General features: G+C 50.1%; 1 protein-coding gene across 9 annotated transcripts in view; it reads right to left on the reverse strand.

The window, feature by feature from the left end:
• Window positions 1-19066, reverse strand: part of PLB1 (phospholipase B1) — a 178542-nt gene that overhangs the window by 75815 nt on the left and 83661 nt on the right. For all 9 annotated transcript variants that reach the window (XR_003434109.1, XM_027113504.1, XM_027113503.1 and 6 more), the window contains 8 exons: window positions 17696-17782; window positions 11168-11230; window positions 10302-10381; window positions 9155-9230; window positions 8125-8229; window positions 7000-7056; window positions 2338-2409; window positions 1464-1538 (listed from right to left, as the gene is read on the reverse strand). Coding sequence is in view for 8 of the 9 variants with exons in the window: in XM_027113504.1 (XP_026969305.1) it covers window positions 1464-1538; window positions 2338-2409; window positions 7000-7056; window positions 8125-8229; window positions 9155-9230; window positions 10302-10381; window positions 11168-11230; window positions 17696-17782 (615 nt within the window). In the remaining variant the exon portion in view is untranslated. The remainder of the gene's footprint in view (window positions 1-1463; window positions 1539-2337; window positions 2410-6999; window positions 7057-8124; window positions 8230-9154; window positions 9231-10301; window positions 10382-11167; window positions 11231-17695; window positions 17783-19066) is intronic.

Here is a 19066-nt window from a genome sequence, read left to right on the forward strand (position 1 = left end):
CCGAACACCTACGTCTGCTCTTTCTTTCCCTTTCCCTCCCTCTGTTTCCCTCACTCCCACCCACCTGGCTTGACTTTTGTCATCCTCAGGCTGAGGTCTTGGGTACTCTTGGGGAAGCCTTCTCAACTCTCTCCTGCCTGTCATTTGTTCTTCCACTGTGTTCCCAGAATACCCCGTGGAAACCTTACGGCACTCTTTACATTGTGCCATCACTGCTGGTTGACTCCACTAGACTGAGTTCCTTGGGACAAGCAACGCATTTGTGTTTGTATCTCCTATGCCTGGTCCCCGTCCACCCACCTGCCCACCCATTTGGTTATTCGGCTAATAGTGACTAGGTACCTGCTCTGAGTCACTGCCCCCATGGAGCGTGCATCCTAATGGTACACAGCTGGTATTCAGTAAACGTATCCTGAAGATATGCATTGCTCCCTCTACTATAAAACTCATGGCATGCCAGATACTGTTATGTGTGCCTTATACTTGATAACTTATTACAATTTAATAGCTCTATTAGGTAGCACTATGACCTATCACCATTTCCCAGATTTGAAAAACTAAGGCACAGAGAGGTTAAGTCCCCCTGACACAGAGCCAGTAAGTGCAAGAGTCTGGATTTGAACCCCGAGCCAGCTCTCTCAAATCGCGGCAGCATGGTGCCTCTCAGATGTATCCTTACTGCTGTGATATTAGTTAGAAAGCACGGGACAAGCTGATACATCAAGTCTTTTACGCCGTATCTCTTGGGCTTTGTGGTGCAGGCCCAGGCCATCAGCTTTGCCTACACCCCTGGGAGTAAATCGCACCCCCTTTTATCCAATAGGGAGGCAGGGGCGGTGCTGGGACCACCACCAAATTCGTCTCAACCCATATTGGTCCCCAGTCCTCTGAGAAGGAGACAACCTTCAAGTGTTTCTTGCATCCTCAGAGGAGTGTGGAGTGCCCTATCTAATCTTGACAGGAAGTATCAGAAAGAGACTCATGAGATAAGTCATAAGCAAGACATGTGTGAGGCGGGCCCCTAAGGTGTGGCCAACAGCTGAGGCCTTCCCGTCTCCATGCTGACAGCTTTCAGACTTCACCCCATTTCCCTGCCTTTTCTGGACTTTCTCTTCAGATTAAGGGCCCAGATGAGTTTTAAAAGACTTGTCAGAGATTTGGGGGAGGGCCTGAAATTCTTGTCTCGCATCAAAATAGACGGGGAACAGGTAGTGCTGAGCCCCCCAACACACCCCGTGAAGCCATGGGATGCTGGTTGCTGAGGCCGTTTTAAAGACGGAGCTGGAGGGCAGCCCTGCTTCAAGCACCAAGGGGACAGCCACACATGTGCTCCTTCACTCTTCTCCAACCTACCCATGGGGTCCAGGACACAAAGAACTGCCCTGGAAGCTTCAAAAGACTCAGCAAGGTACGGCCCCTGGTTCATCTGCATGTTTGTCAATCACAGAAAAACCTCTCCGTACCTCAAACTTCGCCTGGGATTTCTGCAACCTGGGCGGATAGTTGCTGTTCCTGTAGGTGAACAGATAGGGATTCTCCTGCAGAGAAAGGCAATGCGTTGTAACCACGATCCAGAAATCCGTATCCTGTAATCATCAACTTTTATCACCCAGCAATGCCTTTGGCCAATCTGAAACATTCATACCATCCTTTAAAGGATGAGAGAAACATTCTCTGGCTTTTCTTCTCTGGACTGCTCATTAGTTCCCTGAAGGAGTTCATTAACATTTTGAAATTTCCCATTTGCGGTAGTCAGCATCTTTTGCTCTCTACCCGAGGTCCATGCCAACAGGCAAAGTAGGTATATTTCCATGAAAAGAGAACCTAATCTTAAGTTTCCTGAGAGCCAAGGCAAAGAGGAAAAGAGGGTGAATTATACAGTTCTTACAGCCTGGTAACAAAAACTTACCAATTCATCAATAAAGCCAAAAATCTGACTAGCATTAAGTGATAAAAAAGAATTCTGTTCATTTATATTCAGCTATTTTTTCATTAATTTATTCAGCAACGTTAATTCTACACCTACTATATATTAGGCACATATTTAAGATACCCATCCTTAGCATTTGGGGCCATGTGAGCTGTGCCTTTGTTCCTATGCCTCTACAAGCACGGAAGGGGCCTCAGTTCTGTTAAAACAGCTCTCCTGGCCCACAGGTATAAACCTTAGGTGTGCCCAGGCCCAGAAGAACAGACCCGAGACTCTAACGGGCTAATGTCTCAACCAGGTAAGACCCACTTCGCAGCAAAGCCCCCTGCTTTGTGACCCCGCCTTTCTCCCCAGCTCAGCAGGAGGTGCCGCCCCCCGGCCCCCCGCCCCCCCCAGTCCTCGCCTACCTGAGAGGGACATTTCACTGGCCTTCTCTCTTTTGCACTGAATGGCTCATCTTTCTGTCCTGCTGGCTCCATCTAGGAAAGAATGTGATGTCCAGAACAGAAAAGTCTTACACGGGTGGCAGCATCCTAGGGTACTACCACTGAGAAAGGCCCATTAGCTCAGTGTTCCTCAGAGTGTGACCCTGGGCGGGCAGCATCAGCGTCACCTGGGAACACGTTAGAAATGGCAAATTCCCAGCCCGCAGCTCTGGGGTGGGGTCCAGCTCCCTGTGCTTTATCAAGCCCTCCAGGGATTCTGACGCGTGCTCAAGGTGAGGGCCCATTGCGGGAGAGGAACCACCGATTCCCAGCCCACCCCTCCTGTTACAGGGGAAAGTGAACACCAGGGAGGTTGAGCTGACACAAGGACATGGATGTCCAGATTCAACCAAATCGCTCTCACAGGGTCACCGGCTACCTGATCACCAGGAGCCGGTTATTAGCTTGATGTCGCATCCCCCTCCTTGCTGCCCTGCTGCTGGCCGGCTCCCTGATTAAATTTCCCGCAGGGAGGAGAGTAGGAATGGGAAGGAAGGGCAAATAAATGGCTCTCGTGTAAACCAGCAGGGAATGAATGAAACCCTCTGTCACCTGGCAAGCCCCATGTCTTTACCTGGGACACAGAGGTACAGTGACATGGGACATAGCACGGCGCCACGCTAACAACTAGAGTGTCTAGCCATTCAGGAACAGTGATAGTGGTACCAGTGGCTGATAGAGGCAGCTACTTCAATGATAACTGAAGCCTATCTAACAACATAGACGAAAAGTGTATGGTGTACCCGCCAGAGAAAGCAGCAGAGGATCGGCTCAGGTAAAGACATCGGAGGGGAGATAGAAAAATGAAGGCAGTTGGAGAATTCAACGGAGCAAGGATTTTAAGTTCCTTCTGTTATTTTTAAATGTTCATTATACATTTGTAAACACTTAACAGAAAAATACAGTGGCTTTGAGAGATCACAGATTTTCTCTTGCACGCACCGTCTTCTACTGTTTGGGGACCTCGTGTTTGCTGTCAGCCCTGCTGCCCAGAGGAGCTGGGCTCCTAGGTCACCCGGTCCCTCCTCTCCCCTCCGCTCCCCTCCCACAGACCTTGACGGAGGACAAAAGTGCAGGAGGCTACAGGATGGAGCCCCCCTATCTGGCTCAGTCACGGGCTCTGCCATCTTCCACGAGCCCTTTAGATTCCTCAGCAATATCTTGCCCCGGCATCTGTGCCCAGCAAACAAGAAGCAGGGGAAGAACTTTATCTTCTCAGGGAAACTTCCTTCACCCAAACGGACAGGGTCAGATAAGAGGGTGTAAATAACCTTCTGTAAAACGAGTGGCAGCCTTTTGCTCAGGGGCTGGAGAAGGAACTGCACTCCCCATCTCCTTTCAGTTTTATTCTGATGGTGGACACTCCTAAGTATGGGATTCCAACCCAGAACTTTCAGGGCCGCTCTGAAAGGGAGTGTTCAGTGGGCCTGAGTCGGTGGCCCAATGTCGAAGTGGCCTGAGTTCTCTTCTCCAATCTTTCAAGAATTTAATCAATAATAGAATCTGGAAAGAAATGTTGAGAAAGCCACGTTGTGATAATTTTAGTCGAATGGATATAACAGAACCTAATTTTTTAAGGACGCCAAAGGAAAATTCATAGGTTTTCCCAATAAATCCATTTGCACTAAGAACCTTGTCCTAAATGTCTCTTTATCAGTCACCTACGTCCTTCCTGCTGCCATTAATCCCCTTTACACACGCTCTGACCCTCCATCCTCAGGATGGAAAATGACTCGGCTAGATCAAATGACCCTTTGCGTGTCCCTCCATCCACCGCCCTGCACCGCACGTGCCCGTACACACCCTGGGGACGCTGGTCCTGTTCTCTTACTCCACCCTTCAGCCCTTTAATTGCTCGCATCTCTTCTGCACAGCCTCCCTGTCCCCGAGATGAACTGGAGCGTGGCAGGGGTGGCGGGATGACCTTAGACGTGCTCTCAAGAGTCCCGCTTGACTGTGAGCCCTTCTCACCTCGCCCTGCGCCTCTGGCGCTAGCGCAGGGCTGGGAATAAGGTGGGGGGCCGTGACTGCTAGACCTGGCAATTGAGTCCCCACAGGTGGGTCTCGTCAACACTACTGTTACATAAGAATCATCAGAAATTATTGAGGAGGCAGGACGGGCCCAGGGAATGAATTACATCCCAAACACAAAACCCTCCTCTGCTCTGTGCCAGGAGCTCCGCTTCCGTCTGGGTGGCTCATGCAGCCAGGCGTGTTTCCGAAGCAGGGCCGCTCACGATGACTGCGTGCGTGTGTGCGGGGTTTTCCTTCACTGGCCCTCAGAGCTTACGCGCACCTCGGGACTTGGCCCGGGGAGCAGACACTGTGTAGCCCTGCACAGTCGCCACCATCGCTGTGTCCTAGGTCGAGGCCAAGCAGAGAAGCGGTAGAAGCTGGGCCCCTCTGGTCACAGCGATTCCGCTGGTCCCTCTCTGCTCCCCATGTAAGAGGGTGGCCCTCACTCGGGGCTCTTGTGTGTCTGCAAATGTGGGCATGACGGACATAGCTGTCTTTTACCTCTATAGTCGCAGTTAAGCCCAACACCACAGAGGCACACAGAGGTGGAGGCAGGGAGGCTCCTGGACTCCCCATGTCCCTGGGAGGACACAGGAGGGAACCCAAGGGTGAACTGCTCCTATATTTCCCAAGGTCCTCTGAGGCTGGCAAATAGAGAAAATGGGGCCCAGAAAGACCACGTGACTCACCTCAAGAAACAACACAGCTGGACTCAGAACCCAGGTTTTCTGGCTCCTCACCCAGTGCCCTTTCCCCTAACCTGTTACCTTCGTAATTTCTCATAAATTAACCTGCAGGAGCTGTCCATGCGCTCGGGAGCCGTGGGATGGTCTGGCGTTTTGCCCGAGAGGAAGCCAGGGGACACGCTTCCCACCTTGTTGGCTCGGCTACGGGGACCTCGAGGCCTCTCCCTGGGAAAGGACTGCTGGTTCGTTGGGCAGGTAACTGCCCACGTAGGAAAGCTGCCTCCTCCCCAAAGCCCCTGGGACATCCACTGGGTCCCAGACCTTTGGCCTTGAGCGTGAGACCTTCTGCTCCCCTCTGGGCACCTGCCCATCCTCACCCTCGAGCGGGTTTCAGGGCGCTGTGCGCGCCGTGCGCCTGTCTGATTGCACAGGGCACTTCATTCATTCGTGGGGCCTCCTTATCCCGTTCCTCTCCCACCACCCCTTGCTAGTGCATTTTATTCTGTTCACACAGCTCCTCTCGCCTGGGAATGCCAGCCCCACCTCCTCTGACATATTTCCCCCCAACCCATGCCGACAAAGCCAATTCCAGTCCCACCCCCGTGGGGCTGTCCTGGCCTCTTGCCCATATCCCTTTTGGCTGCTCTGTCCAGGGCATGACCTTGTTCCTGCTGTGCCCTTCCAGCTATTCGCTGGGCCATTTGGTGTGTCTCCTGTATCTTCCCTGGACCCAGCATAGGGTAGGCACCCTCTAGGCTTTCTTTCGTTGCTTGGGAGAAAGGTAACAGAGGAGGAGAGAGGTTTGGCCGAGCTGGAAGAATCAGCCCTCCTCCCCCAGAGAGAGGGTGGAGGGAGATGAACAGCAAAGTGGTTTTCTGGGGCCTGACCGCTCAGGGGTCAGGCCCACCAACAAGGGTCCTCGTTCAAAGAAATCAAATGGCTTCTCCGAAGGCTAGTGTGACTCCGTCAGTCCGGGCTGCCTGGGCTGGCCCCTGCCCTCCCTGCTGTCTTACTGGCCACTGCGCACCCAACCACAGCTGCTCACAGGACTCAGCACAGCACCTCAGTCTGAGGAGATGGAGAGAAATTTTTCTAATGCGAGGAAGAAGAAAACCAGGTTGCCGTCCCTGGAATTCTAGGACAGTTTGGATGGGACAAAAATAAATGGCAAAATCAGGTCTCTGTCTGGTGCTCTGGAGAGGTTCAAAGTTTAGTGGAACATTCCATCCACTGACTAATCCCAGACAGCCCCGGGGGACCTTCAGAGTCTGGGGGAAGCCTGTCACAGTCAGAGTAAGAAGGGCCACCCAGGGTGAATACTCGCTGTGGGCCGGGAGGGAGCTGTACACTCTCCACGTGTTGGCTCAGGGGTTTTGCAGAAAGGGAGCTGAGACCCTGAGTTCACACAGCTTGTGAGAGCTTTGAACCCAGGTCTTCATCACTCCACACTCACCCCAGGCACCACCCTGGGCATTGGAAACTTAAGTGTAAAATGAGGGAGAGCTGGACCAGGTTGCTACGCGAGCCTTCTCCCTAGTGCCCCACTCCAAGTGAGGTCTCCCAGACAGATGCCAAGGAAACGTTCCTGCATCGGGAAAGAGCAGGACTGAGGCTGCCCAGGGAGCCGTGCTCACTGTCAGGGCTGCAGCCCAGCTTCCAGGAAGAGGAGGTGAAACTCCCAGGTGGTCCCAGATGGGCTGTCACTGGATGTGGGAGGGACCCTGATGGCCCAGAATCATCATCTTGGGGTCCTGCTGGTGTCCCTCAACCCCTCCATCAGAGCGGTGAGCAGACGGGGCACGACGGCAGAGACCCTGCTTCTCCTTCCATAGACTAAACCCCAGGCTGGCAGGGCGGCGCCCCGGGACCCCCAGCCACTCACCATGCTGTTCCAGAGAGTCAAGGCGAGGACGGTGGGATCCTGGAGTGGTCGCTCCCCCTGAAAGAGAACCAGATGAGAGGTCCCGTGTGCCCCTGGGGCTGGGACAGCCCTGCCGCGCACTCTGAAGCTCTCCCGGTAGAGATGGGGGTCCTGATGCACTCAGATTCCATCTCTCAGTCCCTCCCCATCAATGATGGCAGGGACTTATAGGCTCGGAGGTGAGGGCCTGTAGGGGCGCGTCACACGTCTGGCTGCTCCTCTGCATTGTGGGGTTGTACACACTGAACTCAACAGCAGAAGGAGGTGACAGGGAAGTGATTCAGGTATGGTCTGAGTAGGAGGGGGGGACGGGAACTAATATTCCTCCTCCTACTAAACCACTATTTAAACATCACTGAAGTCCCGGAGGGACACAATGACTCCAATGGCAGGAGCCAGGAGCCTGGAGGGAGGGGCTGTCCCAGATGTACAGTGCTGAAGCCCCAGAGGTGTAGAGACCTTGCTGAGCTGAGCACGTGTGCACCCACCACAGCGCTTGTGGTCTGCAGGACCCCCAGGGGGAAGGGGCGTTTGCCCAGTGACCTGGGTGAGGCAACAACTCAGAGTGCCCTCCCTTGCAGGGATAGATGTGGAGGAGCCTTCAGCGGGAGGAGTGCAGTGTGGGGCCTGGAAATTCCATCCTGAATAGTCACCATAGCTGAGAGACACTGCGGGCTTCCAAGAGCCAGGCGCTGCTCTAAGTTCCTCACATGTATTTAATCACCCTGACAACCACTCTAGCAGGCGGAATGTTAATAATGGCCCTGATTTCACAGATGAGGAACCAAGGCACAGAGAGTTCAAACAACTTGCCCAAGGTCACACAGCCGGCCCATTCCAAAGCCAGAAGCCGTCTGGCTGGAGCCCATGCTCTTTACCTCTGGGCGGCTCTGCCTCTCGGAACCTTCCTCACAGGGCTATCCAACCCCACGGGGAAGTTGTCCAAAAAGTATAAGAGAACACTGCAGCATTTTCCCCCTGAGACTACACATCCTGGGCTCGGTGAAGCTCAACTGTGTTGGGGCATCTGCAGAGGAGAGGGCAGGGGAGGGAGAGGGAGAGGGTGTGGGCCAGGCCCTCACTCACCGAGGGTGGTGGCAGGGCTCCCTCGTAGAAGAAAGGCTGGAAAACCACTGCGAAGGACGTCTGCTCGTTGTACTTGCTGGAGGCCAGGAGCTGTTCCCAGGTTTCCTGAAGAAAGGAGTACCAGCGAGGCTCAGCCTGCCGCATCCTCACACCAGGGAGTTCCCAGCAGCCCCCCGGTCAGAATCACCCACCCATGCTATTCTGAATCACATGCTATCGGGAAGCTCCCTCTCATCTCACACTTCAGGGCCCTTTGATTAACTAAATCAGGTTTTCATTTTCCTCTGACGTCCAGCATCAGGTAAGACCTGAGAACTGTTCTCTGGGAGCTCGAGAAGTATACGCCAGCCCAGTATGTAGCTAGGGTCCCCACTCTCTCTTCAAGGGCTGAGTTCTGTAAGGGATGTGCTATTAACCACTCAAAAAATGTCATTTTCAAAGCAAGAGAAATGACATACAGCTTCATATGGAAAACTTCTTATACAAAACTGCCTCTTAAATAAAAATCATCATGTTAACGCATGTCAGTGGGAACCGTGCTTTGCACTGTTTGCTGGTGGGGATGGAGGCTTCCGCTGAGCCATGCACACTGTCTTGGGGTCTCTCCTGTAAACTAGATGCACATCTTCAGGAGCCAGACCACAGTCCAGGCTGCAGGCTGTGCAAGCCTAGTCCAGGCAAACCAGTCCACCAGCCACAGATGCAGTGGCAGAAGGGGGATGATGACCAAAAGCATCTTGGAACGATCTGCAGAATCCTTCAGCATCTCTTACCGTAGGTACCACCACCACCCTCCACTTGCATCCACTCTCCCCGCAACCAGTACGGCAGTTCCCACTTTACGTGCTGGAAGATCAAGTCAGCACCTGGAAGCGACGCAAGAGTAGCTGCTGTCGTTCGCTCCTCAGTTCTGACTTCAGCTGGTGGGGTCCTACATCAGCAAACGTGCACCCTAATTGTTCCCACCATCCCTGTTCTCATGACCACCTGCCCCTGTGAGCCAACAGGCAGTGTCCCAGAGTGCACTCACCTGATAGGCCCACTGGGTCGCAACCCTGGACAGCCGCGAGGTCTCCCCTGAGCACCTGCAGGGCTCGGCCGTGGGACTGCAGGTTAAAACAAGCAGGAAGTGAGCATGGATGCCGTGTGGGGCCGTTTAGACTCCCTCTTGGAGGAAGGTGGGGCTGGGGGCACTGGGAGTTGCTTTGGGAGTCGGGGGAAGGGGAAGCTGGAAGTCTTAGATGGCCCAGGAGAAGGAAGGAAGGAAGTACACGTTGGGGAGAAAAAAGGGTACGTTATGGAGCTTCCCTCGAGGCGCAGTGGTTGAGAGTCTGCCTGCCGATGCAGGGGACACGGGTTCGGGCCCCGGTCCGGGAAGATCCCACATGCCGTGGAGCGGCTGGGCCCGTGAGCCATGGCCGCTGAGCCTGCGCGTCCGGAGCCTGTGCTCCGCAGCGGGAGAGGCCACAACAGTGAGAGGCCCGCATACCGCAAAAAAACAAACAAAAAAAAAAAAAGGGGTATGTTATGGAGACACTGCCTCTCACTTCATCTCCTGATGCACCGCTTCCCTCACTGCTCCTCCCCCAGAAACCCACCTCCTGTTCTCCCCTCCCCTACTCTGAGCCACCGTTCCCTCACCTTTCTTCCTCTTCAAACCCCCCTATCCTCTCTGCACTGTCCTCTCCTTTCCATTGCCACGACCTACAACGCCCCTGCCCTGACTTTATCCAGCCAGAAATCTCAGGATCTGGGCTCAGAAAGTTTAAATTCTCTGCAAAATCTCAGAAATACATGGGAATCAAGTTGTGTGAAAATAAAATACAATTAGACTAAATTGTCTTTCCAATTTCTGGAAGTAATACTTCTTGGCTAATAGCTGTTTTGCCCAAGCTGGTTTTTAAACTCTCAAGTCACCCTGGTGGGGCTGGGGCACCTGTCACTACGTCAACCAGGCTGCATATTTCATCCTTTAACTCAGTCCCCAAAACAATGCAGCAGAGGGCCCCTTCCGCAGCCTGACTCTGCCCCCGCTGGCTGTGTAATCTTACACACATCGCTTTGTCTCTCTCCCACTCCACGCCTTGGATCAGCTGATGCACGTGAAGTGCCCCACACGGTGCCTGGCGCGTGGCACCAGTCGACAAATGCTGGTCCCTTTTCACTTCCCTTTTTACCTGAGCGGAGTCCCCTGATGCCAATGCGAGCCCCTCAGAACCCCGGAGAGATCCACCAGGTTCACAAATGCTTTGGGGACCTAGGGGGATACGAGGGGCAAGATGAGCATTTGCAAAGTCGCTGCCGCTGCCCTGCGGCCTCTCTGGAACCCCTGGTTCGAGCCTAGTTTGGGGTCTGGTTGAGCACGATGGGACTCTCGTTGGTTAAACAGGCAGGCCCTTTGGGACGTGGTTGGCTGGGGTCAGTTCAAAGCTGTCAGCTCTGTCGGCTGCGCCATCCAGAAATGGGTCATTCACCGCCCCTCACGGTGGGCAGGGCACCTCCCCAACACAGGGCAGCAAGACCCAGTGGTAATGGGACTGGGGACCCTCTTCCTCCCTAGGGAAAGGCGGGGAAGGTGAGAACCCAGAGCTCCCCTGGGATTTCCAGGACCTGCAGTGCTCACACTAATCACTTAGGGAAGCCTTGAGAGTTCTCAAGGTCCCTGCAGGCTCCAGGCCATCACTGCCCCAGACACAGTCAGAAACGGGCCTCAGGAAGGAGCGGGTCACAGAGACCCCAGGGGGGAACAGGGCTGTATCCTCCCTCCTCCCCAGGGGGCGCTCTTAGTAATATCCTTTGCAAGAGTGAAGAGGTCTATCTGTGACCCATGTTTTCATCAAAAGCACTCAGAGCCTTCCCTTTCCCTGGGGTCTTGGTCTCCCTCCTGGGAGTCCATTTTCCCGTCCTGGTGGAGGCCATTCGAAAGAAACCAGAACCTGTCCCCCCACCTCACGGAAGGGCAGCTTCTCCTGGCTGCTGCAGGTGCCCGTGAGGGAGCTCCGGGCGCGTGGTCCCACCAAGCTGAGGGAGCTGCCAACCTCACCTCCTGATGCAGGCAGTCCAGCATTCTCGTCAGCTGGTCCATGCTGCTCGTCACGTGTCTTTGCTGTGGAAGGAGAAATGTTCTGAGTGTGGGTGGGGACGGGGGACACGGGGCAGAGAGGCCCAGGCTCACGCTGGCCTGTCCCTTCCCCTCCCCAACCCCCCATCCCCCCTCGACAGAGATGATAGTAACAAAAGCCCCATCTAGACCCCAGTTTCCCACACACAAGTGTAGAGTTCCCAGAGCTTCCTGGGATTTTTGTCCATTCTCTGACTTCCCCAACACATCACCCACCAGGAAAAAAGTAAACTCTCCCAAATGAGAAGTTCTGTGTCAGGGAAGGGCAAACCCAAGGCCAAGGCAATTCTAAAGCTCACATGAGGGACATGAGACCAGATTTATTCCCAAAGACTGATGGAATCACTTTGACCTGAAGAAAATCAGGTCCAAAGGGGGAACGCTTGGATTTAAGGACCCAGATGAACCTCAAAACTTCCACATGGCACTCTTATCAGACCTTTCCCTGCCACATCTGCCCTAAGAAAAGGGCTCCTGTCACTGAGTATTTAAAGACACCTTCTTCCCACCCAATTCCTTGCAGGTAATGAAAATAAACAAATGAGAGCACTTCAAAAAACGACCCGGGTTTACCTTTTCAGTGTAAAAACAAAACGAAACAAAAATAAACTTTGCAACAAGACAGATTCCTAAGCTGCTTGCAAACCTGCTGTCCCCTGAGGCGACTTGGCTCAGACAGGAAGACAAAGCAGGCCTAGCAGCCGTTCTGTTTCCTGGGGGGGACACAGGTGGTGACTCTGGAGACAGCTGCCCATCAGTCGGGCTGGGACCGCGTGGAGGGTGGCCTCCCGCTCCTGTGTCCCCACTTTGGTGCCAGGCTGTCCTCTGGAAGCCAGTCCAGCCCAATCTGCTGCCGTAGCCAGCAACAAAGCCTCCTGTCTCATTTTTTCTCTCCCTGAGCATGACGTTAAGCACCACACTTTCCCTTCTTAGGAGTCATAGGAACTTCGGTCCAGAAAGGTCCTCACTGCCTGTATCATATGCAGGGCATCCCTCTTTCCTCGGGGAATCCCTGTATGCGTCTCCTCAGACTGCAAACCCTGTTTTAGAAACCTCTCAGTCAAGGTGCTGACTCACTGCTACAGAGTGAATCAGGGCCCACCTAGGCTTTCCAGGTATTCAATGGTTGTCCTTGGGGCACCAACTGTCCCTGATCCTTAGTGGAAGACATGATGCTCCTATAAAATGTCCCCTGCCTAGAAGGTCACATGTGATAAACTCCTCCATAACTCGAAGTCAGGAAAAAGCTTATTTCTTCAAAGGAACTTACACATTTCCATATTTTGCCCCCAGAATCAGAAGAATGCTCTGTTATCAAACATGTGCCTGCAACCAGACTTAACTTTTTCTACCAAGTTATTTATCTGGGATTTATTCCAAGAAGTAAGATTATTCAGTCAAAAGACACAAACACTTTTAGGTTTCTTGAGTCATACTGCCAGCGTGTCCTCCAAAATGTTGACACCTGTTTCTAAAGGCATCTGCAAGGAATGAATGGGTATATTTTTGAAACCAAGTTTCATCCATTAGATACCTTAAACTACAACTTGCTTAATAAATAATGAACTGTAACCTGCCTTCACTGATCAAGTTCCCTTAATTGTTTTTATAAAAACTTGCATGTTCTCCAAGCATTCCATGGCCTAAATAAGATGTTTGCCCTAGTTGTGTTTCAGGAACTTGGAGTCGGCTGTTCACTGGCTCAAGCTCCAACTGGACAAGACTGGTTGAGGCCTCCAACTGGGCATGTGTTGAGTGTCCCATCAGTGACCTTCTGATGTCAGAGGGCCCAGAACTCCACCTTCAGAACATGCTAACGCTACCATTTTCTGAACATGCATCCCATGAAGAAGCATGTAGCTTAGCTGCACCTGCTCAGACGATTACCTCACCTTTTTCTTCTCTCCAATCACCTATCCCCCACATTCCCCATGCCTCGGACTGCCCTGCTTCTTTATCCCATAAATATCCCGAGGTGGATTTGAGATTTGTTCTCGCATCTCCTCACTTGGCTGCCTGGTGAATAAATCCTTTCTTTCTGCAAACCTCAGTGTCCCAGCATGTGGCCTGTCATGCATGGGGCAAAGAAACTTGATTCAGTAACAGATTTTTGCAGTGTTAGGCTTTTTGTTTTTCTTTTCCTTTATTTTTTCTCTTCTTGCAATTTTGTTCTTACTCCATATAACTAGACTTTAACTGGAGAGCAGTAAGCAAGAGTCCAGACCCTAAAAGCACCCCTGTGTCACTGCTATAAGCCAGGTTACTAGTTAGCTCTGAAGCACCTGCCTTTGAATTGCTGCATCCACCATAGCAGCCCTGAAGAAGCACCATCACTGCCTAATGAATGGTTCCTGGTCTTACTCTTATGGCTTCGGTCTTAAGAAATCCCTAAAGAACACATGTGGACATAAGCCCTTGTCTATTCCCCATGAAAGGAGCCCAAAGGTCTCTTAGGGGAGGAAAATTCCAGGTCCTAAGTAGGGCAGGACCGGAGTTTAACATTTCTTCTTAACAATAAAATACCTTTTTCTCACATGAACTATTTCAGGAAACCTGCCATATGTATGCCACAGTTAAAGGCAGAGCCCCTGCTCTGTGAGGTCGGGTGGAAGCCTGGAGCCCACAGTCTCAGAGCACCTCCTGCAGCCCCTGGGACTCTGCAGAGCAACCCCTGAGGGAGAGGCCATGCCTGGGATGTGCTTTGGGGATGCAGAAGTGCTGTGTAAGAGCTTCTCAGATGGGGGATCCTGGTTAGCTGTGGCCAGAAGCGCCACCAGGGAGACTAGGAGGTGAGGGCTGGGTCTGGGCTGCAGAAGCAAGAGTGCAAGAGTGAAGGGAGGAACCAGCCAGCCCAGGCCAAGGAGGTCGAGAGCCAGAACCATGAGCCACAATGTCCTTTGGGGGAAATGGAAGTGCAGGTGGGATTTATTCTAGGCTCCAAAGCCTCGGTGGTCTTTGGGCCAAAGGAAAATCAAGACGGAAGGAAAAACGCAACACAGTGGGAATATGAGTGGATGATAGTAAACATCGCTTCAGTGAGGTCAGTTTACAGAGATTAAGTCACTGGTATGTAGCCATTTAGAAATCAGGAGTGGAGCATGGCTACTTTTGTCATATGTTTACAACCAATTAAAAGTGTGAGGTTCTAAGTGTGAATAAACCTGATCCACATGTATCAACATGACTAGATCCTGAGGGAATTTCACATACCGACAAAAAAATCATTGGCTTTGATAACAACAAGTGTTGGAAAGGTTGTAGGGGACGGGTGCACTCAGACACTGGTGAGAATATGTGATATTGTCATTTGTAATACGAGGTATATATTTGGTTTTTGTCCCCTTTGGCGGCACAGAGCTCATAAACCATTGGAATTTCCTAAGTGATGAGAGCATCAAAGTGTATTTTGCTGTGTTAATGAGGTGACTTTGGGACTACACCTAAGGATGGGGGTTGGTTGCCAGGAGAACCAACCCTGGGATCAGAGAGTTGGAATTTTCAGTCCCCCTGCCCACGACCGCCACCCAACCTGGGGCTGGAAGTTGAATCAGCTGCCGTTGGCCAATGATTTAGTCAATCCTGACTATGTAACGAAGCTCCAAAAAAGCGCAAAAGGATGGGTTCGGAGAGCTCCCCTGTTGGCGACCACCTGCAGGTGCTGGGAGAGCAGCCCACCTGGAGAGAGCATGGAAGCTTCTCGCTCTTTCCCCATACTTGCACTATGCATTTCTTCCATCTGGCTGTTCCTGAATTATATCCTTTTATAATCAACCAAGAACCTAGTAAGTAAAATGTCTCCCTGGGTTCTGTGAGCCACTCTAGAAAATTAATTGAACTCAAGGAGGGGCTTGTTGGAACCTCCAATTGATAGCCAGTTGGGCAGAAGCTCAGGTGACAACCTGGACTTGGGACTGGCAACTGAAATGGGGGCTGGGGACAGTCTTGCAGGACTGAGCTCCTAACCTGTGGGATCTGATACTGTCTCCAGGCAGATCGTGTCAGAATTGAGCTGAATTGTAGGACACCCAGCCGGTGTCTGAGGATTGCTTGGTGGCGTGGAAAAGCCCCTTATATGTGGGGATTGGTCCCAGGATATTAGAATATAAAGGTGTTCAGCTCCTTTGGAGGGCAATTAGGCAGCCCTTTAAGACTTAAAGTGTATGTATCTGATGACCAGCAATTCTATGTTTACGAATCTACTCAAGGCACTTTCTTCAAACTGCTTTGATCATGACCCACAGTGTGAGATATGTTTCACATCACAACCCGGTACACACATATCTATATATGAATGAAGCAAAAATAATCACGAACCAACACTTACCTTACTTCATGCAATGAACTCTAATATTTTATAGTTGATCCTAGTCTATTTCTTTTTTTATAATTTTTGGTTGTAATCTTTTAAACTGATTTTTGACCCACTAATATACTTCAATCTATAATCTAAAATATAATAAATTACACTGTAATTGAATACAATGAAATATAATCACTGTATTTAGAAAACGACCATGTTCAAGTAAATGAACAAGATTGTTTATATTAGTGGAAAACTAGAAACACCTAAATGGCCATCAATACAGAAACAGTGAAATAAAATGTAGTAAATGTACACAGTGGGATACCATTTAGCAAGTAACAGGAATAAACTCAATCCATATGTATCAACATGACTGGATCTCAAAAACACTCGATTAGTGAAAAAAAATTGTTCAGTGGTACATACGATATAATACTATTTATGTTAAATCTCTCTCTTATATACACACACATAAAGGAATACTAGGATTTACAAATATGCAAAAAGTTTGGAAATAAAAAGAGAGAGGATTGGAGGTGGTGGCTAAAGGGTATTTTCGCTTTAACTATAATGTTTCATTTTTTAAAAGAAGAAAGCATCTGTACATTGCTTGTGTAACTAAATTTAATAAAAATAAATAATGCATAAATGGACACGCACACAGGAATACATCATGCATGTATTCAAGAATGCATGTAATATACTGAAGGAATAAATACACGAAAGAATGCAAGAATTCACATAGGAATGCTCGAACACAAGATAAAATACATGGAAGAAATCATGAATGAGTGTAAGTATCAATGAATACATTCAAATATTAAAAAATCAAACAAATGCTAGCATGAACAAACTCATCATAAGTACAATAATGTGTGCCTGCATGTAAGAAGAGAGAATGAATTGATGCACGAATAGGTAACTTACGGATGGATGCATGAATGCATGGATGCATGGTTGCGTGGATATACAGAGGAATGCAGCAATGCCTAAATGCTTGTTTGAGCATTTCAATGCATGAATGTGTAAATTCACGAGTAAATGTTGGTGTGCAAAATGGCCAAAGTGCAGGGGGTGGTGCAGAGAATAAACAGGGCATGGAAATTTCCCTTGGTATGGGAGAAAACAGAGGTGAAGTAGAATAAGCTTCAAGATCTATACGCCAGAAACCCAGGAGATCCGCAGGAATACTGTTTAACAAGAGCTGATTAGGGAAGGTGGGCTTCTGTCAGCATTCTCCCAGCGCCTAACATCACTAAAGGGAGGGGATTTTGGTGGTGGAGCAGGGGTCATGGGGCAGGGGTCATGGGGCAGGGGTCATGGGGCATTTGGAGGAAGGCAAGAGTACGTATTTGGGAGAGGGGCACAGAAAAGAAGAGGACAGCATCTCAAGAAACTTCACCCTTGCCTGTGCCATGGCCTGGTGGAGGCCCTGGAAGGCTGCTGAAAGGACAGTGGGCAGGTGTTTGAACTGCCGTAAGTGGCAGGGCCAGCTGGGTGGCAATGAGGCTTCAGGCTCCAGAAGGGTCACCTGTATGCCATTTACGTCACCATGGCCTAGGCCTCTAAGCCACCCTCTCACTTTCAGTTGATCCTAACCTGGACACTTGTCAATAAAGACTTAAGTCATAGTCAGTCACCCACCTAAATATCTTAAAAGTCACATGTTTCATATCTCATTCCTGGCAACGCCAAAGAGCCTGGAAGATACAGTCTACCTAATAAACAACTAGACAACTTCCCACTAAAACTAGGGTTCACGGTGAGCTAGAGTTCAAGAGGTGTTATCAAAAGTACTGCTTTATTTCCTAAGTTCAGCATTCAAATGAAATCAGAGTTAAAAGAGGCAAAATGATTTTTGAACTAGGAAGCGGATTTTCCTCAGGTGCAGAATGACCATTGACTCAGCTTATCTATACCATGGTTTCCTTTTCCTGAATGGTAAGGATGGTAAGTTAAAAATACCTCTCCCTCAATATGTTTCCTTGAGCCCTTAGATATCTGTCTGTCTCTCTACCTGCCTGCCTGCCCTAACTCTGAAACAGGTGCTATCAGGCCCAGCCTTCCAGATGTAATCAGGCAGGTTTAGTTCCTTCTGCACCCACCCCAGCATCTGCAATCCCTCTGCCTCCCAGCCTGTGGTTTACCTGTTGGGCGGAGGGACACAGGTGACACTGGCTAGTGTTACTGAAGAACACGGTGATGAGCTTCCAGTCATTCTGAAAGTCAAGTTGCTGGAAGAGAGGACAATAGCATCAAAAAGAGACGGTGGTGAAACCTGAAGCCAAGAGAACTGCTTTCTTTGCGTGTCTTTCCATTTCATACACCACCCCCATAAAACCATATGTATGGATTTTTTTCCCCCAAAAGGAGGTGTATATGGTGGGAATTTAAAGTGGTATAAACTGCTCTACGAGGCAGTTTGGCAAAACTTATCAAAACCTTTTTTTTTTTTTTTAAAGGGCTTACCATTCGATCCAAGCCTTGTTCATAAGAGTCAAAAATTGGAAACAATGTAAATGGCTAAAACAGAGGACTGCTGTGTAAGTTGTGGAATGCTCATAAGACAAAACACCATGTAGTTGTTAAAACGATGCTGGAAAACGTAATTATTGTCATGGGAAATAGGATACCGAGAAAAGCAGATTATAAAAAGTCTCTACATCTAGTAACGTCCCTATTTTATAAAAACAGATAAACGTGCTTGGAAAAAATGTGGAAGGGAGTGTACACCAAGCTGGGAACAGTGATTCTCTCTGGGCATCATGTTTAAGGATGATTTTAATATTCTTCTGTTTGTGTTTTCTGATCTTTCTCTAATGAACACGGGTTACGTGGAACAAAAAATAAACTTCTGTTTTTTAAGAGGCAGCATGGTGTACTTGAGGGGCGTTGGATAAGAATGAGGCACTTTAGATTTTAGCTTTTAACCTGCTGAGTGAACTCGGACGGGTCACAAGACTTTTTGGGACTTCAGTTTCCTCATCTGTAAAATGACAGGATTGGATTCAAGACCTCCTAGCCATTTTCCAGAATGTTACGACCATTCCAGAAATTCAGGAAGTCTCTTGGGAGGAGGAAACCAACGTTTTACAGCATCACTCCTGTAATTGTCCCTGTCCTTGTATAACCTGGAATGACCTGGCTTGAACACCTGAACTCTTTAATGAATGCGTGACTGGCCTTCAAAGTGGTTTCCCTTGGTTCCAGGGGTCCAGGCTGAGACCCTGGTTAGAGCCAGCTTGGTAGCAAGGCTTGCCTTGATTTGATACTTGTTCATAAGGAGAGCACAAAAGGTTAGAGGTGGCTAATTACAAGTCCATATGTGAGTTTCTGAGTGAAGAGTGTCTGAACTGCTAGAAGAGTGGAGACCGGGGCCCCAGCATGTATGTTACAGAAGCCTCCACCCAAGAACTAAAATGGGTATCGTAATTAATAACGACAGCAGTGGCCACTTCAGTGATCATGACAGCTGCAGGCTTGCACTGAGCACTGCCTCTGTGTGTGCCAGGCACATC

The sequence above is a fragment of the Aethalodelphis obliquidens genome, unplaced genomic scaffold (genome assembly GCF_003676395.1).
Source record: "Aethalodelphis obliquidens isolate GAN/ISIS:26980383/991018 unplaced genomic scaffold, ASM367639v1 scaffold12, whole genome shotgun sequence".
In the NCBI taxonomy this organism is placed as follows: Eukaryota; Metazoa; Chordata; class Mammalia; order Artiodactyla; family Delphinidae; genus Aethalodelphis; species Aethalodelphis obliquidens.